This window comes from Nicotiana attenuata, unplaced genomic scaffold (assembly GCF_001879085.1).
Source record: "Nicotiana attenuata strain UT unplaced genomic scaffold, NIATTr2, whole genome shotgun sequence".
Lineage (NCBI taxonomy): Eukaryota > Viridiplantae > Streptophyta > Magnoliopsida > Solanales > Solanaceae > Nicotiana > Nicotiana attenuata.
In genome coordinates this window covers 62068-87106 of record NW_017674501.1, presented here as the reverse complement: position 1 = coordinate 87106, position 25039 = coordinate 62068, and the positions used below count along the sequence as shown (strand labels likewise).

Genomic DNA, 25039 nt, shown 5'->3' with positions numbered 1-25039 from the left:
TTGCGAAACAGGGTTCGCATTGCGAACCCTTCATAATTTCCCAGCTTTCAATTGCGATGGAAATCTTCGCATTTGCGAAGAATGCTGCCCAGGCGTAGTCTCGCATTTGCGAGGCATGACTCGCATTTGCGAGGCTGGCTTCGCAAATGCGAAGCCTGCAGGTCAGTTCACACCAGCAACTTTTAAGTTCAAAAATGCACCCCGTGGCCTATCGAAAACTCACCCGAGCCCTCGGGGCTCCAAACCAAATATACACATAACCTCAAAAACATTCTACGGACTTATTCGTGCGATCAAATCGCCAAAATAACATCATAAACATCGAATTAAACCTCAAAATCCAAGAATTCTTTCAAACTTCATAAAACATCAAATTTTTCAATTTAGGTCCGAATCACGTCAAACGACGTCCGTTTTCAACCAAATTTCACAAGAATGACTTAAACCATATATAAGACCTGTACCAGGCGCCAGGACCAAAATACGGGCCCGATACCAACACGTTCTAATCAATTTTTACTTCCAATTTCCTTAAACAATTTCAGAAAACAATTTTACTAAAAAATTTATTTCTCGGGCTTGGGACCTCGGAATTCGATTCCCGGCATACGCCCAAGTCCCATATTTTTCTACGGACCCTCCGGGACCGTCAAATCACGGGTCCGGGTCCGTTTACCCAAAACGTTGAGCAAGGTCAAATTTATTCATTCTAAAATCAAAACTTAGCATTTTTCACAGAATTTCATATTTAAGCTTTCCAGCTACGCGCCCGGACTGCGTACGCAAATCGAGGCAACTGTAAATGAGATTTTCAAGGCCTTGGAGTCATAGAATTCAATTAAAAACAGGTGATGACCCCTTTGGGTCGTCACATAATTAGAAATCTACCATATTAGGGTTTTCCCCTCCTATATAAAGGGGACCCCAATCAGTTGTAAAGATATCTCATTCTCTACAATAGAACATTCTACTCTACTTTTGTTGTTTACCGTGCTCAACAATTGTTCTTCAGCTTTATTGCCTTTACTTTGTTGTTCATACTTGATTGCTCTTAGCTCACCTCGAGGTCCCTGAGATAATCGAGTTCGAGGTCCTTATTGCTCTAACAACATTGGTTTGGTTCATCAATTCTTCTTACTTAAACTTGATATTACTTGTATATCCACTAGTATTAGAATATATCACATCTTTAAAACCACAAATTATCTTTAATTGTTACTCACATTTTTCGAGGTAAACATATAGCCACAAATGTTATGACATGTTTAATATCGCAAGTTTCAATAGTGTTATACCCACAAAAATACTACTAACAAATCTAAGTCCATAACTTTCAAAAGTGTTACTTTCTTAAACTCCATATCAGATCAAATTGCATCAGGTAATAATAAAATCAGGATGGAGTGATTAGTAACATGGAAAAATACGTTTTGCCCATACCAAAACGTAAACTTTAAAATAGGCCAATGATGTCTCTATAGTCCATATCGAAATTTCGGAGAAAATGGCCACAAACAACCATGTTGTCATCTCATTGGCCTACTCATAATTTTCTCTGTCTATAAATATAGTTTATGTGTACATTCTTGGTGTACTGAGCCTTTGGTGCAGTAAAGAACGTACTGTTAATGCACACTACAGGTAGGTAACGGTAACTCATACTTGTATTTCAAGGGCTACTTTTCTTGGAATAATTATAGTTGCATCAACTTCTTTCTGTTGTTGTTGTTGTTTCTAGTGGGATTTTACTGGGTCGTTGTTGTTGTTGTAACTTCTTTCTATTGTGATTGGTTTTGTTATTTACAAGAACAGGAAGTGCATAATTATGTGTTAGGTATTTATCCTGATTTTCTTATCATATCTGGTTTTCTTATCTGTTGACAACATATTTATCATAATTTATTTTTTCCTTTTATCAAAAGGAAATATAATTCTTTTATATTTGGCTAGTTCTTATTCTTGGAAGAAAATATTTTGACTTCTATAAATTAAGGGTCTTTTCTTCTCATCAGTAGCATCCACAATGTAGCCATAAGGGGTTTGAGAGTCTTGTTCAGGGAGAGAACTTTTCGGGGCAAGTTTAGCGTGCCACTTGTGTTTGCATCTTTGTGAGGTTGTTCTCTCGATATTTTGTGCTTTCTTTTTATAATGGATTGCTCATCTCCGCCGTGGACGTTGGTCAATTGTCTGAACCACGTTAAATATTTGTGTCTCTTATGGTATATTTCTCTTCTGCTGTCTGATTTATCGTCGTCCAAGTGTTGTTTTACTAGCTTCCGCATGACACTTGATTATTTCGATCCTAACATTATTTTGTGTTGCTCTAATTTTCACTTTATCATCTTCTATCAGTTGAGCTGAATTCTCTGCTGTTTTCATTAGGTTGATCTTGCTTCTGGATCCAGCTGGAACAAGTTTCGAGCATGGATATGGTAAGAGAGAACCATAAAAAAGCAGGATTATTTGACAATTATAGCAGCTTGATTCGCAAATGTATATTTTCTGTGCTTTCGATAGGTCCTGTTCCAAGTCATATAGCATTCATTATGGATGGAAACCGAAGATATGCTAAGAAGCAGAATTTGCTCGAAAGGGATGGCTATCGTGCTGGATTTTCCATTCTTATAAACGTGCTAAGATATTGTTACGAGCTGGGGATGAAACACATAACCGTTTATGCCTTCAGCATTGATAACTTTAAACGACGCCCTGAAGAAGTTCAATATCTTATGGAGTTGATGCTAGAGAAGATCGACGAATTGATTGCAGAGGAGAGTATAGTGAACCACCTTGGTATTAGGATTTATTTTCGAGGAAACCTAAAGCTTTTGAGTGAACCGGTCAGATCAGCAGTTGAGATGGCGATGGCAACGACAGCCTGTAACTCAAAAGCTGTATTATCTGTTTGTGTTGCCTACACTTCAACAGACGAGATAGCACATGCTGTTCAAGAATCTTGTGAAGAAAAACAGGACGACATCAGAGAACGAGATGCAAGTAATGCTGGACATTACGCGCTTGAGCAACTTATTGGAGTGGCGGATATTGATAGGCATATGTACATGGCTGGTGTTCCTGATCCTGATATTATAATCCGTACTTCTGGAGGAACTCGCTTGAGCAACTTTCTTTTGTGGCAGAGTGCGGGTTGTCTTTTATATTCTCCTCGGGCGTTATGGCCTGAGATAAGCTTCTGGCATTTGGTATTGGCAATTATTTACTTTCAGAGGAACTACTTTTATCTGAAGGAAAAAAAGAAACAGGCATAAATTTACAGGTCTTAAACAACTCGTGATCATACTTCCGTTCTTGCCCTTTAAACGCGAGTATATATTGATTTTATCGTAGAGAAGGGTATATTTTGTACAATGTACTGAATTAGATTCAGCGCAGATCGAGGAAAATGTTGTACTAATAAGCATTTGTATGAATAAAATGTTCATTCACTTGTTTGTTTGAGAAATTGTGAATTGTTTTCTTGTAGCTTTTGAAATAGGCATATGCAAACCTTTTGGTCTAACATTCATTTCACTACACTTTTACTTCAGTCTTTCCTGAGGTCCTTCTGGTTTAAATCTGGCCATTGCTTTTTGTTGCAGAGCAAATTCATAAGAATCCATTGTCCAACTATGAGCTAACTCTTTTTTTTTTCTCCAGAAATCAAACGTTTGGTCTAAAAATAAAAGTAAAGCTAAAGGGATGCTTAAACGTCGAAAGTGCGCTCGAGAACGGTGAAAAGGAGAAGCCGGTCAAAAGCCAGCTCGACCAAGCTTTATCCAGGCGACGCCAGCTTAAAGCCAGGCCTTGGCTGGCGTTACCCAGGCGAGGCCAGCTTAAAGCCAGGCCTAGGCTGGCGTTATCCAGGTGAGGCCAGCTTAAAGCCGGGCCTAGGCTGGCGTTATCCAGGCGACGCCAGGCCTAAGGCCAGGCGTAATCCGAGTTTTGAAGGTTTTAATTGTTTCCCGGCTTGACTAGGAGTTGACCTACACGTTTAGGGCTTGTCCCAAACATATAAATAAACCCAAAAATGCCACTTTGTAGGATTTTTGCAACCAGAGGCAAGAACAGCTTGTGGAACACTACTTGGGAGTTGGAAACATTGATTTCTACATCTTTTTATCCTTACTCTGTAATTTAATTATGCAAATTACTCTGGATATTGTTACTATGAGCATGAGTAGCTAAATTCATAATCTAGGGTTTTGATGGAACCTGCTGAAGGATGATTTTCTCGTTATGTTACTATAGATTTGCCATAGTATTATTTCTATTTGTTCAACTATATGCTAATTGATGTTGATTGAAGAGCCCTCAATTAGCTGTTCCTATTTAGTGTGCATTACTCGGGAGAGAGTGTATATTTAGGTAGTTGTTGAACATCATCACTCCTAACGTATATGAGGGATCAATACGAAGGGTTTAAAGGTGGGATTAGGGATAATGAAACCTTGGGTGCGATCTAAGTGAGCTGTAATTAAAGTTAGCTAGCGTAATTCGGGAGAATATGTCTAGGATATTGTTGTAAATACTCGGGAGAGAGTTACTCATGATCGATAGAGAAGACTTAGGCAAATTTATAGCAAACATAGCGGAAAGGATTCCGACAAGAGGGGAAATCAGAACCTTAGATCATTCCCATTCTTGCTTACAAATCGTTCATAGTTAGTTCTTAATTACTGCATTTTCATTACGTAATATTTAGTTAAGAAACATCCAATATGTTACTTAAATATCTCCGAATATTGAATACGTGAATTTCTGTGAGTCCAATAGCTGTGATTGATAGGTTAATTCCCTGTGGGATTCGACTCCGGACTTGTTAAACGGAATATTTTCCCTGGCTGAGAGCTCAAGCAGATGCAAAGTCAGGATTTGAAGTTTATGGGTTCTGAATTTGCCATGGAACACATAGCTCGTCTTTGTCACTGGGTTCGCAATTATAAGTTTATACATATTTAATGAATTTCTTAATAAAAATACAGTATCTAAGGAAAAATGACTGGCTCGGCTGAACGCACACCTAGTAGGCTCACTCCGCCCCTGAGCTCATATCAGTGCATCAACACTCCTCTGTGATAATAGGTAGCATTATTGGCTCGGCGACCTCTTAGTCCTTTTTATAAGGCATAGTTGAGCGTGATCAATAATGCTACCGATTATCACAGAGGAGTGTTGATGCACTGATATGAGCTCAGGGGCGGAGCGAGCCTGCTAGGTGTGGGTTCAGCCGAGCCAATCATTTTTCCTTAGATACTGTATTTTTATTAAGAAATTCATTAAATATGTATAAACTTATAATTGCGAAACCAGTGACAAAGACGAGCTATGGGTTCCATGGCAAATTCAGAACCCATAAACTTCAAATCCTGACTTTGCATCTGCTTGAGCTCTCAGCCAGGGGCGGCCCGATGAATTTTGTGGCCTAAAGCCAAACTTTATGAGGGGTCTTAACTTTTTTTTTAAAAAAAAATTATTATTATTTTATTTGAAGTCTATTTTTCTGTTTCTTTTAGATGCAAAGTTATTAAAAAATTATAATCAATTTCTTCCATTAAGTCTTTCTCAATTGACAATATAGCTAATCCATTTTACCTTACTTGAGACATTGTTGATCTTAGTTATGATTTTATCAATTTTAATTTTGAAAACTTCTTTCCGGTGAAGTAACGATAATGTGGTTTATTGACATTATTCTATAAGCAATATATGCATTTGAAAAAATATTAAATATTTTTATTTGAGTGAGTATACCAATTAAACTATTATCTTATAATTATACTCTTTTTCTTAACACTTTTAATTTAGAAAATAAATCTAAACCACCAATATCAGATTGATTATTATGCTTTAAGGAAAATTCAAGATAGGCAATATTTTTCTAAATTTTATTCATCTAGTGATCTCATTTTGTTTAACGCTAAATAGAAAACTAAAAATATTTTCATATGCTTCGAATTGTTCAAATATATTTTGAAGTGAGAATATAGCCTTGTCTACTATTATCAACTCTGAAAGACCCTTCGTGGGATTTTGAGATTTTATTATCAACATTCTCATCAAATTGTTTCTTTCTATAAATCACACGTTTCTTACGAAATTCGGGTTCGATATCTATTTCAAATACAATTTCCTTGGCAGAAATCATAACAGTGGTAAATCCTCCTTCTCTATATTTAAGAAAAAATCAAAATTTTTCACTTCACAGAACTTCTTTTTTAGCTTATATATAGTCTATTAGGTGTAACAAAAAATAGGGCCTCCACTAATGTGATACCAAATACTGCTTCCGATCCATATCCTCGCGCAATTCATGTTGCGTTTGCTCCATCACAACTCGAAGATCTAATTGTCGAGCTCTCATATTCTCGTACTGTTTTGGTAAATCCATAGCTGGATTGCCAATTACCATATCTACGACTTTTCGAGCTCTGATACCAATTGATACCAATTTATTGGTATTGAGGTATCGAGAACAATCAGAGAAGAGAGGAAGAGGGAAATAAGATCAGAGGAGAAGAGATATTCAGGGGATAGAGACACAGAAGAGAGGTTGAGAGAGAAGAGAGGAGATATAAGGGAAAAATCTGAATTATCATTACTCAATGAAATTACGATGTAGTGGTAGTCACTTTATACTCCTAACTAATCTCCCGTGAAGTATGCTGAAAATGAAATAAAAGGGAATTGGAAATTAAACTAAAATCTAACAAACTTTTTCGCCAGAATGGCTCCCACTCACTTAAGCTACTTTTGAGCTAAGTCTCTAATTTTTGTATCAATACCCCCTGTTGAGCAGCATCCTTGTTCTCAAGGGTGGTAAATATAGAATTGAAGCCACCAGGATCAAAAGGAAATTTCAAAAAATGTTCTCCAAGCTTAGCACGCAGAACCCGATTACTTCTGGTTAGATCTTGATACAAGGAGAATGGATAATATATGTCTCATCCAAAAGCTTTGCTCCACTCCTTAATGGTTATCTTAACAGGAAAGTCCACCGTTCTGCGATAGGAATACACTTTCCAGCTCAATTGTATAATCATTTGGTGTAGAAACATCAGCGTTGCTCTAGAATCACTCAAGTAACAGAACAACATGAAGGAGCCGCCTGGATCAAACGGAAATTGATTTGGAAGACCTTGAATTCCAGGTGTTGCAGCAAGCGAGTAACTCAATTTCATAGCAAGGAGACACTGATCCTCTACATTAATTTTAAACATAGACCAATAGAAAATGTCTAGTTGCTTATGCAGAAAGTATAGTGCAAGTTTCTTCACCAACAGAAGAATAATACGAACATCATTAGCGTTGCAGTTGCTTCCCAATGTTGGACTATATGAGGGAATAGGGAAGAATGATGTCACATATCCAGTGAAGCTGCATGTTGCTGGTGTAAATTCTTTAAATGTTGCAGTTTTTGGAAATGCAACCCAACAGCTTGGTTCTCTAGGCCAATCAATATACCACCTGGGTCAAAAGTGAAATACAAACCATGCACAACACCATCCCTTAAACTAGCATAATCATTGGTGTTTGACAAAAAAATATGTAGTCCAACCACCTCAACTCTAGATATTGTAATCAAATTCCTCGCAAATGCAACTTCCAAAATGTCCCCCGACACAATATCCCTGATGGGTTGTCAATGTCTTGGTCTTATATTTTGATGATCTAACAAACTTACTATCAAGAACCAGAAAGGGAACCTGACACACTTGGTACACATTACAAATGAACGGATTCCAGCCAGGACTCCAGCTAATGTGAACTGCTGCAAGTGTAGAAAATAGAGAAACAAGTCAAGGATCTGATCCCTTGTGTTTCCCTGACAGCAGTACTAAAGTCAACTGTACACAGCTGGAAAGTGACTGCCACAAAATAGTGCACACAGTGCAGCAGTTCTGCAGTCACTTGCCCTTTGATCTACCAAGTGCTTACATCATTCAAGTGATGTCATAAAGGGTGTATTAACAAGAGCATTATAATAAACATCACTTAAACACTTGAGAATTCACTTCAAGTATACAAGTCTTCTGCAAACAGTGAACTTCATTCTCAAGAGCTTGAAGAACAAAGTTAAATGCTACTACGGATCAGTTCCTAAATCGAGTATTTTGTTGTCCTTAGTTGAGTTGTAACTTTGTGATTGTTCTTGTTGTAATTCCTAAATTGCTTAGCTAGAAGCGTTGCTTAGGAACCCCTTTGTAAAACCATAAACTTTCTGAGTTTGTGTTGTGACTAGAGTTAGTCTTAAGTTAAAAGTCTTTATAACTAGTGAGTGACAAAGTGGCTTGTGGTAAGTGTATCACAAGTTAGTTGAGTTGAAGTCTTTGTAATAGAGTCATTACAAAGTGGGTTGTAATAGAGTGTTTATAAGTTAGTGAAGTTGAAAGCCTACAATTGTAGGTCGTGGTTTTTATCCCCTTGAGTGGGATTTTTCCACGTAAAAATTCCGTGTCTCATTTACTTACTGTTTCATTAGTATTCTCAGTGGAAACTCATAAAGGACCAAGTATTCTATAGTTTGGTGGACTCATATAAACTAACAATTGGTATCAGAGCAGGTTCCTCCTATCAGGCTAACACCTAGGAAGGATTCGTATGGCTGCTCCACCAAATTTTGAAGAAGGTCAATCTACGTACAGATCACCCAGGTTCAATGGGCGATACTATGGGTGGTGGAAGACAAGAATGCATGATTTTATCATGGCTGAAGATTCTGAGTTGTGGGATGTCATATGTGACGGTCCTTACATCCCAACAAAGGCTCTTGCAGAACTTCCATTCTCAATGCCAACAACCAGAAAAGAATACACCGACGCAGACAGGAAAGCTGTGGAGAAAAATTTTCGTGCCAAAAAGATTTGGTATGTGGAATAGGACCTGATGAATACAATAGAATTTCTGCTTGTGAAACTGCAAAGGAGATATGGGAAGCTCTACAAACATCACATGGGGGAACCACTCAAATAAAGCAATCTAAGATTGATATGCTCACTACCGAGTATGAACTCTTCAGGATGAAGGACGATGAATCTATTCAAGATATGCACACAAGATTCGCCTCTATCATAAATGAGTTACACTCACTTGGTGAAACTATTCCTAGGAACAAGCTAGTGAAAAAGATTCTCATTATCCTGCCCAGTTCTTGGGAAAGCAAGGTAAATGCTGTTACTGAAGCAAAGGACCTGCAGGAGCTAACCATAGACGAGCTGGTTGGCAATCTGAAGACCTACGAGATGAAGAGGAAGATAGACAGTGAAAGAAGAGAATCAAAGAAAGAAAAGAACCTGGTACTCAAAGCTGATAGCAATGACTCGAGTGAAGAGGACAGTGACATGGCTTACTTAACCAAAAGATTTCAGAAGATGGTCAGAAGGAATGGAGGAATACCAAAAAGGGGCAACTCCAGCAAACCAAAGAACTATGATCTCTACCATAAGTGTGGAAAGCCTGGACACTTCATCAAAGAATGTCCTCTACTGAAGCAAGAGTACTCCAAGTACAACCCTGAGAAAGCATCCAAGAGGAGCCCGGTTCCTGACAAGGACTTCAAGATGAAGAGATCTACTGACAATGTAGTGAAACAGGCTCTTGCAGCGTGGGGAGATTCCTCTAGTGAGTCTGAAGATGAAACTGATGCAGGCGACAACTCCATGATGACATTTGAAAGTGAGGAAAATGAATATGATTCAATATTTGCTTTGATGGCCCAATCAGATGATGATGAAGACGATGACAACAGTGAGGTAAATTTCAAGGATGTTAAGAGAAATCTGAAATCCTACTCCCCTAAGAAACTCATGTCTTTAGCTAGTGTATTGATTAATGCCTATCATAGTCTTGTGGATGATAAGGATGCCTTGACCTTAGAGATAGGAAAAGCTAAACAAACTAGAGATGATCTGGTAATGTGTGTAGTTGATCTGAAGGAAACCATTTGCGAGCTGGAGAAAGAAAAATTTGTTTTAACCAAAAAATTGCTAACATAGAACATGAAAGAGATAATTTAGTGGTTGTAGTTGCTGACCATAAGGAAACTATTGAAAACTTCAGAAAAGAAAGAGAAGTCTTAATGAAGAGAGTGACTGAGATTGAGGAAGAAAGAGATGATCTCTTGGTAGTGATTGTAGACCTAAGGGAAACAATTGAGGGACTAGGGACTGAGTCAAAACCTGGAAATTCTGGAAAAGGAAAAGAGGTAGCCAGTGAGGAACACATTAGGCTTGAAACGAGTTGAAGGCTGTGAGAACTAGTCTGTGTGTTGAATATGAGAAAAACAAGCATCTCCAGACTGAACCGGAAAGAGTAAAAAATAATCTTGAAAAGTCCCTAAAGTGGACCTGGTCCTCAGAAGCTATCACTGCCATGTACGTTAATAATGGTGGAAACAGGTAGGGAATAGGGTTCCAAAGGGAGAAAAATCCTTACAACTCCCACAGCAAGTATGTTACTGTACCAGATAACTGGCTGTGTACCCACTGTGGAAAAATGGGCATTTCAAGGAAAATTGCCAAGCCAGGGTCCAGTCCATTCAGAAAAACAAAGTGTTTGCTGAAAATATTACTACTAAAAAGGGACCAGGTTCCACTTACAAAAAATGCATATTACCTGCATGGACTAAGAAAGCTCTTATATTCATCCTCTTGCATACTACAAGGGACCCAAACTTGCTTGGGTTCCTAAAACTAACTCTTAATCTCCTTGTGTGCAGGAAACAGTGAGAGGAAGCAGTCAATAATGGTTCATGGATAGTGGATGTTCAAAGCACATGACTGGGAACACTATGGACTTTCTTTCACTAAAAGCCCTGCAAGGAGGGAGTGTATCCTTTGGCAATGGGAAAAAGGGGTACATTCTTGGAGTTGGAAAAGTCGAGAAATCACTCACTCACTCTATTGAGAATATGTACTATGTCAATGGTCATAAGTACAGTCTCTTGAGTGTCTCTCAGATCTGTGATAAAGGAAACAAGGTGGAGTTCTTGTCCAAGATATGTACAGTTACTAATCTGGTAACTGGTGAAGTGGTACTTGTGGCCAAGAGATACAAGAACATCTATGTTGCTGATTTCGAGTCCATACAAAGTGGTGATCTGAGTTGTCTGAAAGCTGTTGATGATGATGCTCTAGCACAGAAGATTGGGGTACGCAAGCTTCTCTCTTCTGAACAAACTAATTCAGAAGGACCTAGTCCATGGTCTGCCCATGTCAAAGCTCAAAGTACAGAAAGTATGTGATGCTTGTGCTAGAGGAAAGCATGTGAAGTCCTCTTTTAAGTCTAAAAAGGATGTAAGCACCTCAAAGCCACTCGATCTTCTACATATGGATTTATGTGGCCTTATGAGAGTGCAAAGCAGGGGAGGAAAAAGATACATATTTGGGATAGTGGATGACTACTCCAGATTCACATGGACTCTGTTTCTTAGAACTAAAGATGAAACCTTTGAGGTGTTTGTGGCTTTTGTGAAGAAAATCCAAGTGAAGATGGAGTCTAGAGTCGCATGTATTAGATCAGATCATGGAACAGAATTTGACAATGCCAAATTTGATGAGTTCTGCAATGAAAATGGCATTACTCACAACTTCTCAGCTCCAAGAAACCCCCAGCAAAATGGAGTAGTGGAAAGGAAGAATAGAACTCTTGAAGAAATGGCAAGAATAATGCTGATGGAGAGTGGGATTGCAAAGAACTTCTGGGCTGAAGCTGTCAACACTGTCTGCTACTTGGTGAACAGGTGCATGATCAGATCTCTCCTGAACAAAACCCCCTATGAGTTGCTGAATGGAAGGAAACCCAAGCTGTCTCACCTAAGAACATTTGGGTGCAAATGCTATGTTCTCAACAATGGAAAGGATCAGCTTGGCAAATTTGTTGCCAAGAGTGATGAAGGAATCTTTCTGGGGTATTCTTCTTAAAGCAAAGCTTACAAGATATACAACAAGCGGACTCAATGTGTTAAGGAAAGTGTTCATGTTATCTTTGATGAGTCATATACTTCCTGTGAGAAAAATGCTAAAGATGATCAAGATGGAGAGCCCTTAATGGTTCCTGATGAAGTCATTGACATGACAAATGGAAAGGCAGATATGATGAGCCAAGTGAAGGAGCCGAGTGGAGACAATGCTGCCTCTTCTTCAATAGAACTAGGTACCTCAATTACCACCACTGAAGCTGAAGAAAGAGTGGTTGATGCTGTACAGGGTACTCTACTAGTACCTGAGAGAAGAACACAATAGAACCAGTTAAATATACCCAGCTCCTCTACAAATGATCCTCAAATGCCCAACTGGAAACACAAAAGCTCTCATCCTATTGGCAACATAATTACTCCTCTAGATTCTGGAGTACAAACCAGGTCAAAAGCCAGAAATTCACTTGCCTTCTCAGCCTTTCTCTCCAAATTAGAACCCAAAAATATCAAGGAAGCCCTGAAAGATGCAGATTGGATTACAACCATGCAAGATGAGCTGCATCAGTTTGAAAGGAACAATGTCTGGCACCTGGTACCTAGACCCTCAGATCGAACCATTATAGGAACCAGGTGGGTATTTAGGAACAAGCTTGATGAACATGGAAACACTACAAGGAACAAGGCCAGGCTAGTGGTTCAAGGATACAATCAGGAGGAAGGGATTGATTATGATGAAACGTTTGCTCTGGTCGCTAGCATGGAAGCTATTAGTATCCTAATCGCTTTTTCATCTCATATAGAATTCACCTTGTTCCAAATGGATGTCAAAAGTGCATTTCTGAATGGACTTCTTAAGGAAGAAGTCTATGTGAAGCAACCTCCAGGGTTTGAATGTCATGAACACCCTGAATATGTGTTTAAACTGGACAAAGCAATGTATGGGTTGAAGCAGGCTCCTCGAGCTTGGTATGAAAGACTGTCAAAGTTCCTCTTAGAAAATGGTTTTACAAGAGGGAAAATTGACAACACCTTGTTCCTAAAGAAACGGGGAAGGAACCTGCTCATTGTTCAGGTCTATGTTGATGATATCGTTTTTGGGGCAACAGCCGATTCTCTGTGTGAAGAGCAAAGCTCATGGGAAGTGAGTTTGAAATGAGCATGATGGGGAGTTGAATTTCTTCTTGGGTCTTCAAGTGAAGCAGTCCACAAAGGGTACATTCATTTGTCAGCAAAAATACATCAAGGAGCTCTTGAAGAGGTTTGATATGGAAGCATCAAAAGTAATGACACTCCCATTGCAACGGCTACTCGATTGGACATGGATGAAACTGGATCTCCTGTGAATCAAACTATGTATAGAGGCATTATTGGGTCCCTCCTCTATCTCACTGGCAGTAGACCCGATATTGTCATCAGTGTGAGGTTATGCGCAAGGTTACAATCAAATCCCAAAGAATCTCATTTGAAGGCGGCCAAAAGAATTTTGAGATACCTTAAAGAGAGACAGGACTTGGTCCTGTATTACCCCTCAGGTGACAGTTTTAATCTCATTAGGTATGCTGATGCTGACTATGCAGGTTATCTTGTGGACAGGAAAAGCATTTCTGGAATGGCTCACTTTTTAGGGTCATGTCTTATCTCTTGGGGCACAAGGAAGCAAAACTCAATGGCTCTTTCAACAGCTGAAGCAGAATATGTAGCTGCAGCATCCTGTTCTGCTCAACCCCTATGGATTAAGCAGCAACTAGAGGATTTTCGGTTGTTTACTGAGTGTTTGCCTCTTCTATATGATAACACTAGTGCACTCAACATGGCCAAGAATCCAGTTCAACACAAAAGAACCAAACATATTGATGTGAGACATCATTTTTTGAGGGACAATGTGGAGAAAGGGATGATATGTATGAAGTTCTGCAGCACAGAAGACCAAATTGCAGATATCTTCACCAAAGCATTAAGTAGGGAACATTTTGAAAGAAACAGGGTGAGATGGGGCTATTGAAGCCCAATTGAGAACCCGATTCCTCATCAATTGGCTATGAAAATCACCTTCAGGTAAAACTAGCTAAAGTGTTTTCTGGCCAAGTCTAACTCACTTCAATACCGTTGCAGGTAAATACGCATAATGAGTATAGAAGCTGTAGATGCATTGCATGGATGATAAAAGAGGATTGAAATTTTCAATGATAGGTCAAGAACCTGGTTCTTGTACCAAAGGTCAGTAGTTCTATGCATTCTTTAATACACGTCTTGAAAAGGTACAAATATCAGCTGCCATGTCATCCACCTTTTTCAGACCCTGCTGTCACGTCTCTTCACTTCAAATCGTTCCATCTCCCTCTGAAATATTGCATCTCTCCAAAGCACAACCGCCGTTTCAGAACCGGTTCCTATCTCTCTTCATAATTATCCTCTCTCATTAAAAACCCTCTCCTTTCTTCACAAACCATAGTCCTCCATTAGAACTTCTCTAAAGACTTTTCTTTTTATATCTTCAATGGCTGACACCAACTCCAAAATTCCTGCCTGAGTCGTCTCTAACACCGAAGAACCCATTGAGCCCTCCGTCCTCAATGAGTCTTCTGTAACCATTCTTGTTCTCATCACTAAAATCAATCCTAACCCAGATTTCTCGTTTCCCTCGAGTTCTAAGACGACTATCTCAGAAACCCCTAAAATTGTTGATCCTTCTTCTCTATCTTCTGAGGTTCCTGTTGATCAATGGAAAAGTGGAGAACTGGGTAAAAGTCCTGAGGTTGCAGAGGTTTCCGCCATTGTTGTTTCAGATTATGTGGTGGCCATGGAGCCTATTGAGGAAGAAAATATCGTGACCATCTTTGTGGTATCTGCTGATGGCATCTTACATGTGGTAATTTCTGTTGCTTCCATGTCTTAGAGGAACGTGACACAGGGTATGGAGGGAGAAGGAGCATGGTGGTTGTTGAAAGCTCTGCACTAGCAGAAACTACTGGGCCCTCTCGTGAGGAACCTGACCCCTCTTCGGAGGAAACAGGTCAGGGTTCTCACTCCCAGGCCAGTTCTGCTCCTGCATTTGCTGTTGAGCCGACATTCAAGTTCCTGAGATGAGGTCTAGTGATGAGGAGGATCACGACAACATTTGTCTTGATGCTTTCATAGTCAAGCGAAGAGTGGTGTCCACCCCTGAGTCTTCTACTAAAAGACCTACTACTAGGTTGCAAGCAAAGGTAGCCTATGACTCTGCCCTCCAAAAGAGCAGAAAAAGTAGTAAGAAGAAAAAGAGGAGATTGGTGAAAGACAATGTTATAGTGTGTGATAAGGTTGTTCCTGTGGTGGAGATTGAGGAGGAAACAACAGAGGAACCTAGTTCCCTAGTGAGAAGGTCCCAGAAGAAGAAGGAATCTGCTTCCATAGAGAATGTTACAACCCCCAGTTCAAAGTTGAAGGATGTTGTGAGTGAGGCCTTAGTTTCTGATGAGGATGTGTTAGTCAAGTCTAAGGGAAAAGCAAAATCAAGTGGTGCAAAATCTGGAAAGAGAAAGTCCAAAACCGTTAAGGAATCTAGTTCTGTGAAAAAGATGAGGAGTGAATCCAGCTCTGTTTTAGAATGATTAAGGCACCAAAAAGTTTTGTTGGGTCGTACTTTTGACCCAGCAATTTTGGATATGGTTGGTATGAGACAAATCCTGGCGATGGTTGAGTTTCAACAGTGGGGTCATCTGTTCCAAATAGATGCACCCAAAGTGTATGAGGATGAGGTTCAAAGCTTTTATGCAAGCCTCTTTCCTGTTGATACCGACCACATCTGTGCATTGGTGAATGAGGTAGACATTGTGTTTGATGTGTGTTTGCTTGGGGATATTCTTAAAGTCCCTACAGTTGGTGTGTCTAGTGTGAAAGATGTGTGTGGGTCTAACTTCCGAAATGCTGTGATAAAGGATAATGCGAACCAAAAGGGGGACCAGATTCACAAGAAGGCATTACTCCATGTTTATCAATTGCTCTTCGAGTTGGTAAACAAGGTTTTACTACCTCGTGCTGAGAGGAGGTCTGTGACTTCGAAGTCTGACCTATTTTTAATGGAGCAACTGGATGGCTTTCACCCTGTCAACCTGCCTGCTATCATGATCGAATATATGCAAAAAGTAGCAACATTCAAGGATGGCAATCTTGGTCTTCCATATGGGTTTCTGCTTACGCAAGTGTTTAAGTTTTTCAAGGTGCCACTGGGGCAAGGCAAGGTAGGAACCAAGAAGCAGACCTTCTCACAAACAACATTGGAAGAATGTGAGTGCATGGAGAAGAATGGGGGGTTAGGCAGTACATCAAAAATCTCACAGTTCATTAATGCTCAAAATAGTGCAACTGAGGAGATTCGAAGGTTGAAGGCTAGGAATGCTATCCTGGAAGGTCAGCAGGCCCAAGGGGCTTCGGAGTCAAATGAGGAAGTGGCTCGTTTGACAAAAGAAAATGCTGATCTGTGGGCACAAGTGGAGAACCTGAAAGCAGAACTGCTCAATGATCAAAAGTCGGCCAATGCCCGAATAGACCTAGTTCTCCAAACTCTTGCTGCAGCTTCCAATCCCTCTACTCCTAGTGCCCCCTAAGTAACCCCTTCAGTGACTAGTTTCTGGATTGTCTCTTTTAGTTTTTATGACTTGGCAGATGTTTTTGTTTCTTTTTCTATGTTGTGGTTGGGATGTATCAGTACTGCTCCCGTTTTTAACAGTCCAAATCTGCCTTTGCTTTTTAAGCAAAGGCATATGTTTTATATATAAAATCTATCCTCCTTTGTTATCTAAATGCTTGTGTTCTCTGTCTCTCTTTTCTATCATGTTGTGTGCACATACATGGTGTTGATACCCAATTTTTCCCCATATACTTTTAACACATAGTACATATGCATTTATAAGCATGCATAAGTTTTTTATAATAACTTTTCTATAGTTTTAAGAGCTCCAAAAACCAATTTATTTCTTCTCTTTTATTTATAAAATATCCAATAATTATCCTTCAAATTATTTTTGTGGTGATTTAGTCATCTAAATTCTTTATTGATGCCAACATAGTGTTTAAACATTTTCAGTGCATTTTTTAATTATATTTATATTTTTTAGGCTAAATTGCACATCTTTGCAATAATAGCCCTACTAATGCATAATTACATTGTTGATGCACAAAATGGTCTTTTATATTTTTTAAATGTTAAATAATTATTTTAAATTATTTTTAATATACGAAACTATTTTTTCAGAAATCATTTATTATTTCTTATAAATTATATAGTATTAAAATGGCTATTTAAAATATGGCCTAATTTTATTTCAATATTAGCCCCAATCCAACCCCAACCTAACCCAATTACCAGCCCAGTACTCAATTAAATTACCCGGCCACACCCCAAATACCCGATCCGGTCCCCCACACCTTTTAATCCCGGCCGTTGATCATAAAGATCAACGGCCACCATCAACCCTTCCTAAAATAAACCTAAAAGACCCCCAAACCCTATTATTTTCTATATACCCGCCGCCCTGAAAACCCCTCTGCTCTCAAACTCTCTCAGCCTAGCCCTAGTCCAATCTCACTGACCTTGATATGGCTATCTCCGGTGACCTCTCATCACCCCCCAGGCCTCCAATAGCCTCTCTCATGTCATCCTTGCCACCTCCAAGGCCCTCAAGGGACCAGGGCTAGTCGACTTGCACCTATGGTTCCTCTCTCGCCTGTTTCAGGCCATTCCAGTGTGATTTCGAGTGAGATTGTCCTATATTGACTACGATCTATGCGTTTTTCAGTATGTTTCCTCATCTCTGTGCCGTTCTCTTCGAAACCCTAATTTCTTTTTCTAAAAACTCTTAAATCTGTACGAATCTAAGATGATTTGGGTTTGTTTCATGTGAGTTTTACAATAGCCTTAAGATTCTTTACAAGACTTGTATGATTTTCATCTTTTCCTAAAACTAGGGTTTTCAGAATCTCTTTTTAAAAATCGTTTACTGATTTTCTATGTTTAATCTTCTGCTCCTCATATATTTTGACTGATTTTATGAGTCTGCTACAACCTTAACTCGCTTGTACCAAAAGCCCTGATTTTTGGGGTTCTTCATTTGGTTTCTGAGTATCAGTGCATTTGATTGTGTTCTTGCCTTGGGGTTCTTGTGATTTCTCGTGACTTTGTTGCCCTAATATGCTTCTACTGAATTTCTTAGTTATACCTTTCACTGATTCTATGTGCTCGTGTTCGTCTTGACTATTCATGTTAAGACTGGTATACTTCTCCTTGAATCCGTGTCGTTTAACTATGTGTTTTGTTAAAGCTATGTGAAATCCTGACTATTCATGTTCTACCTTATTTATATGCTAAGCATGTTGACTCTTTCATGACTTTCTAAACCCTTGATTACTCTGAATCCCTTAATTCCTGGTTTAATTTGAACACTTTCCTAAACTTTCGATTCTTACCTCTCTATTCGATCTGACTGAATTGCTTGCCTTAATTATTTTTTCCTTGCCTTGTGTGTATCTTGCTGATTCTTACTGATTTATTTCCTTAAATAAACTTATATTCATTTACCCCTAATTACCCATTCTATACCTAAACCTTACTTGATTCTTTTCCTTAAATATCTAGCATGATTTTACCGTTGATTTAATTGTCTCTTGATTAAGGGAAGAACTTGCTGATTTATATGTGACTTCCCTGATTTGCTACTTGATTGATCTCTTACCTTATACGTTAAGTTTTTGATTACTATATAAACCCCGATTTACTTTAAGTTCAAAAACACATAACGAAAACTAGTTCAAAAACTCTCCCTTATACTTAAAGCTTTCTGCTCTTTTCTGTTACTTGCTACTTCCATTGAACAAGCCGGCTATAAGCCAAGGCTAGTTATTGCACTACACTGTTCTAACTTTGTGTCTGCTCTCCTTAACTGGTATTTCCTGATTTAATTACAAGTTCAAAACTCTATGTGTTCTCTTACTGCATTAGTTTACTGATTTCCAGTCTTATTCCTGTCTATCACTTGGCTTTTCGATATGTAACTACCATGCTTAAATCCTGGTTTCACTTCGCATATATGAGTTCTACCCATTCAACTTATGATTAACATGTCTGATGACTTGTCTATTGCTTTCTCTAGCATGTCTCAATCTGACTCTACTCCATGTGTGTATGTTTGATTGTCTGTCTGTTTGTTTACCCAGTTCCTGATAGTAATTTACTAAACTGGTTATTTACTACCTCCTAAGTACTTCTGACTCGATGTTCAACTCTGCCTGGTATAACTATGTTCTCAACTGTTTGTTCTATATCTGTACTATAGCTATGTGATTGACTCCTAAACTTCTATGCTCTTGCTGTTACATTAATATGTTCTAGGTGTTCCCCCTACCCTTTCCCTTGGATGAAGTCTATGTGTTTTATGACTTGCTCTCTGATTTTTAAAAGACGTTCTTCATGTTTTCTCAAACTATTTCTACTCTAACTATGTTCTGACTTTCACAAAGTTCCTTCTAACTGCTAAAACCTTCTTTCTATTGTTTACCAAACTCTTTCAAAGTCATCATACACTCACTACAAAAAAAATGCTGCATTTGCGGAGGTTTTATCTACATTTTGCGGCGGGCATAAACCTCCATAATACATTTTTACGGCGATTTCCAAAACCCCCGCAATAATGTTCGCCGCAACCAATTTGCGGGGGTTTTCTGACAGACCGCCGTTATCATATAGCGGCGTATATTTGACGGCGGTATAACCTCCGCAATTTGGTAGTTGGCTGTCGCTTATTAAAACAAATAGCGGAGGTCTGAAACCCCCGCAATTTCTTTATTTAACCCCCAGAAATTTTATAACAAAATATTATCATATGTTAAATAGCGGCAATTATAACCTCCGCTGTTCATTGAATTTTTTTTTCTGCAATATAATGTTACTCCATAACTGTTCCGATTTCAATTATATTAATATAATGAAGCATCAACAAATTATATAAATTGCTTAGTGGAATCAAGTAACATCAATATCTTAATAAACCACAAAATACATTAGTCTCAAAAATTTGCTTTAAACACAACACCTCCAACCATTAAACACAAAACATCAATATTATAAGTCTTAAAACTAACATTAAACATAACATCCACTCCAACCATTATGGACAAAAGATCTACTATGATCATTCAATCGACTACTTAATTATCTAATACATTTGCAAGCAACTTAAATGGTTGTCGTTAGGATTACTTCCACCGGATGATCTTCTTATATCCGTGGGTAAAATGGATCTGCTAGCCGCATCACTTGGCTACAAAATAATCAAAAGAAAATATAATTAACAAAAAGTACCTCAACAATATCCTATAACTAATTATACTTGGACTGAACAATCATACTTTACAAAATTAAATAAGAAAGTTATCAACTATTCTTACCGTTAACGAGGAGGAAACAAATATCCCTGCAAATTCTTCAGGTATCTTCCCTTCTTTCATTATCATATACGCCTTAAAAGCATTCATCATTTGAGTGTTAGCATTCATCATTTGAGTGTTAACATTCATCATTTCTCTGTAGTTCTCCTGGCTTTGATTGTGAGCATTCAACATTTGATTGTACTTCTCTTGGCATTGGGAAGAACATGAACCATTATTATAACTTGAAGCATTCAAATCACTATAGCGAGGTCTTGTTTGCCTAAAAGCTCTGCTAGGAACAACTCCTAATCCTAAGCCCCTTACCCTTCCAGAGTGCTCTTTTCCCAACACCTTACCAAGTACCAACAACATCATTTGGCGAAATTTCAGACTCATCCACGGTGCTTTGGGTCAATGCTAGTTCAATTTTTTCCTAAATACATTAAACACCAAAAGCAAGTGTCCTTACTTCAATGAGTTATTGACAATACAGTATAAAGAATAAAATTCTTAACAATGTGAGCTTGTTGCAGTTCAACATTAATAAGTTTAGCCCAGACAAACTTGTTACTTTAAACAAACATCAGCTACACCCATCATCAATATAATTTCAGAAACTTCGAATGCAAATACTGCTAACAACATGTTAAACTCAAAAACTAGACATCCAATGCAGAAAAAGGATATGATGTCATTGAGAAAATGAAAAGCAAAAGCTGTACAAATTATTAGACTCAGCTGCAAATTTCTAACACTTTCTGAAACACACAACCAAATGGCAAAAAAAGGAAAAATACCCAAATCACAAAAAGAATTATCTGAAACCCCAGGTACCAAAAGTCACAAAAGGGGAAAAGTTATCAATAACTGAAGAATAGAATTTGCATCACTGACCTGTATAACTATTCAAATTTTTAAGTCTACGATGTTTGGATTATATCATTGACTTTTAATTTAAACGATCTTCTGCAATATTAATGTTAAAGTAGAAGCTAAAACTTAAATATTTAATTGTGTTGTTATTTACCTACTGTCAAATTACTGGAACAATATAAGTACAATATAGTCAGTAACTATCATAATACAAAAGAAAATATAGAACCTTGAGAGTTTGATATTAAGCCACTATAGCACTTAAATTTTGTCATGTATTATGAAGCATATACCGTTTTTAGTTTTCATAGATAAGAAAGTTTGTTTGAATGAAAATTTATATAGTCTTTAACTGACCTCTAAAGAGATATTAAACTTTAGCTTAGAAAATGTTCAGCAAAGGCTTCTAAATGCAAAGGGTTATAGGATTCAGCCTAATCTATATCACCAACATTGACTAAACAAGATGAAATTAAATCATATTTTTATTAAGGTAATTAGACTCAGTTCTAAATGGTAAACAGATTTCTTGTAAACTAAGAGGACGAAGGTTCATCAAGTTCAGGTATAGATGTTAATATTAATTAATTTTCAGATAATATGCCAAAAACCAAGAAATGCAAATGTGTGAAATTTTACCTCTTCTCTTGTATGGATGGGTTTGAAAGAAATGGTAACATGAATGAGAAAGTTAAGGCCACTATTAGAAATTACATTATTAATGTTGCCCAGTTAACTTGTAATGCTTTAGCTCTTACCAAAAATCTTTCATCCTCTTAGCTGAGCTGATTCACCTGTGTAATTTATTCTGCTGTTTTATTTTCCATCTCCCACTTTTTGGAAAAAAAATAGAGTTCTATTATTTTCTCTTTGTAATTTTTGCTTTCAAAATGTAGGAAAAAATAATTCATGTGACATTTCTCTTATAATGGGTAAAATTAACTTAAAGGTTTCCTGGTTTCAAAATTCATAGTAGTATAATAATGGAGAGGAAGAAAGGAAATTGAAAGAGAGAGACATACACATACACATACAGATAGGGGCTGTGTTAGTTGGAGAAATGAGAGTCTTACACATCTCTTTTGCCGCCTCATTGGAGAAATGTAGGTGCTGACTGAAAGGTGTTCTGGAAGTTCTCGCAACGCTTGGGCTTCGGCATACCTGCAAGCAATAAAAGAAAAGCATTGGCTAAGACTCATAGTTATACTAGAACTATGCTAGGCTATGCGCGAAACTGCCTCCAGAGAACTCATTGCTAACAGAAAGTGTGCTTGGATGTGCTCTAACAGTTTTCTGGCTTATAAATCACTCATAAATGACAAAACCCTATAGAAAATGAACTCCAAAGAAAATATAAGAGAAAAAGAAAGAAAGGACATTTCCACATAAGCTATAAAAACTTAACTCTTGGCTTATCCTAACAAGTTGGCAACTGTCTTGTTAGAGAACATAAAAAGCTACTTGAACTAAACGTGTGTACTTCTTTTGATTTTCACAGTAATGTTTTGATCTTTTAAGAATATTTATACACTAATCTTACCTCTGTGACTTTTGAAATAATTAATATTTTCAGCCTGTTCAAATGTTATAGTCTTCTTTAGCTAATAACATGAGCAGTTTTCACAGTTTTTTTTCATTTTTTTAAAAGCAACCATCCTATATGCTTGTAATAACAAGAATAACAACAAAATAAATTGTAATTCCTGTTAAAACTAAGCTATGAGTTCAAGTTTATAGTAATTATTTTACTAAAACAGGTATACACACTTTAGGCTCGATGATAGCATAGTCGAAGAAGCAAATCAGTGAGTGTTATTGGGCTAAAAATGGATAATACGCGAGATGTACTTGTTAGGATTGTTTGTGATACTCCAAACTTAGTACTTACCAAACTATAGTATAATTCATAATGAGATAAAACTCAGGACAATGTGAGAAAAGAACATTCAACAAATTTAAAGGCCCTTAAAAAACTAAGACTAGAAGCTTTTCCATTTTTCTGAAGAAAACATGTGATGATTAATGGTGAGTTCCATAGATAATTCAATCGGCTCCTAGTACAGAAGACAACTATTCCACACGACATTTTCCACCTGGCATTTTCTGGACAAAGGAAACAGAACATATATACGCATTATCATTCGCTCGACCAAATCAACCACAACGCCAAAAGAGCAGTTTTTTAACTTTGATAATAAACCTCATGAATTTTACTACCTCAATCTAGGTCAAAAGACAGCACAATAACAGCATATGAGGAATCATATGCCAGCAGCACAGTTAACCTGCTACAATGCAACATATTCTCTTCGTGTGGATTATAATTCCCAGTTGGTAGTCAAGTAAAGTTCTTGTTCATTCTACACAGAACTAAACATCATGGTAACAGAAAGAAGAACAAAAGAAATGGTTGGGATGCTTACCTTCTTCCAAACTTGTAAATGGTAACTATTCAGCTACTCTACTTCAGCAACAGAGAGCAAAGATAAGTCCACCAATATAGTCTGGATGAAAAGAAGCAAAAAGTAGTCATATCACTAGAAATTATAGCAGGAGAGTGATGGAGCATCGGTCATACACTCCAGAATGAGAGGATTATACAAGACCACGACCGAACAATTAAATGACCATTCACAAACTTATCCTGAACTGAAATGTCCAAAACCTGCAGAAAAACAAAAAACCTACCTTGAGACTGATTCAAACACAAAGTAGAGCAGAAAGAGGGACAGCAGCCGGCGACAATTGTGTCTTCTCTGAAGGTCTAAAATACACATGCAAAAGAAAATATTTCAATTAAGACATCAATCACAGAAATTAACCTACAAAATACACAAAAAACCTAAATTTTAGAACCTAATGTGAAAGGAGAAAGAGGACTTGCATCTCGATTTCAACAGAGAGTGTTATGTCCTTTATTCAAAATACACTGATTCTACCAAATTTCTGCCGATTCAAAATACACCGATTCTACCAAATTCCTTCAAAATACACCGATTCTACCAAACTAACAGAGAAAATAAACTTAAAACCCACATGCATGAAGAAAGAAAGACAAAAAATCAAAATCAAAGCAAAATCGAAGAGGAATTTGTATGAAAGAGCAAAATCAAATAAACTTACATCCAATTGATTGATAGATCTGAAGTTTTCTTTCATATCTCTTTCATTTTGCAATAGAGGAGGCGCTGAAGAAAGATGAGAAAAGCAGAAGAAAGATGAGGCAACAGAGGAGGCGCTTGAAATCGGAGGATTAAGAGGGTGTTTGGCTAAGCTTATAAATTGGCTTATAAGCACTTTTTGGCTTATCTACGCGTTTGGTAAAATTAGAAGTGCTTATAAGTTAAGTGCTTATAAGCCAAAAATAAGCCAAAAGCCATAAGTTGGTCTCCCCCAACTTATCAAATTTCAGCTTATAAGCACTTTAGGTTTGACCAAAATATTTACTATTATATCCCTAAAATACTTTTTTTTAGAACAAAACTCTTCGTATACCCAGTTTTCAGCTGCTTATTATTAATTTCAGCACTTTTATCCAAACACGTAACTGCTTATTTTTTAAATCAGCTTCAGCACTTAAAAGTGCTTTTCAGCACCTAGTGCTTTTCAGCTACTCTAAATCAGCTAAGCCAAACGGGCTCTAAGTCTGAAGAAATATTGCTATTTTTGATTAAGTGATTAAGTCTGAAAATGAAAAAAGCGAAAATGAGAAAGGGGTTTGGGGAAAAAAGAGAGGGAAACGATTAAAAACAAGGGAAATGTTGGGCGCTATTTTTTTTAAAGATTGCGGAGGTTAACGACCGCCGCAAATTTAATATATTTGCGGGGTAATTAAACCCCCACAATCTG

At 37.7% G+C, this 25039-nt stretch overlaps 1 protein-coding gene and 1 long non-coding RNA gene across 2 annotated transcripts; one reads left to right on the top strand and one right to left on the bottom strand.

Moving 5' to 3' along the window:
* The first annotated feature begins 1623 nt into the window (after positions 1 to 1623).
* On the top strand, positions 1624 to 3394 carry LOC109218785 (dehydrodolichyl diphosphate synthase 6-like). Its single transcript, XM_019383171.1, has 2 exons — positions 1624 to 1641; positions 2383 to 3394. Exon 2 carries the CDS (start codon positions 2424 to 2426, stop codon positions 3267 to 3269), a length of 846 nt encoding a protein of 281 aa, XP_019238716.1. The 5' UTR covers positions 1624 to 1641; positions 2383 to 2423; the 3' UTR covers positions 3270 to 3394.
* A 16959-nt stretch (positions 3395 to 20353) lies between these two features.
* On the bottom strand, positions 20354 to 24456 carry LOC109218786. The gene is made up of 5 exons (XR_002066829.1): positions 24314 to 24456; positions 23879 to 23954; positions 23614 to 23694; positions 22264 to 22351; positions 20354 to 20750 (listed from the first exon to the last, which is right to left on the bottom strand). It is a non-coding gene; the product is annotated as an uncharacterized LOC109218786 (long non-coding RNA).
* Positions 24457 to 25039: the final 583 nt, after the last annotated feature.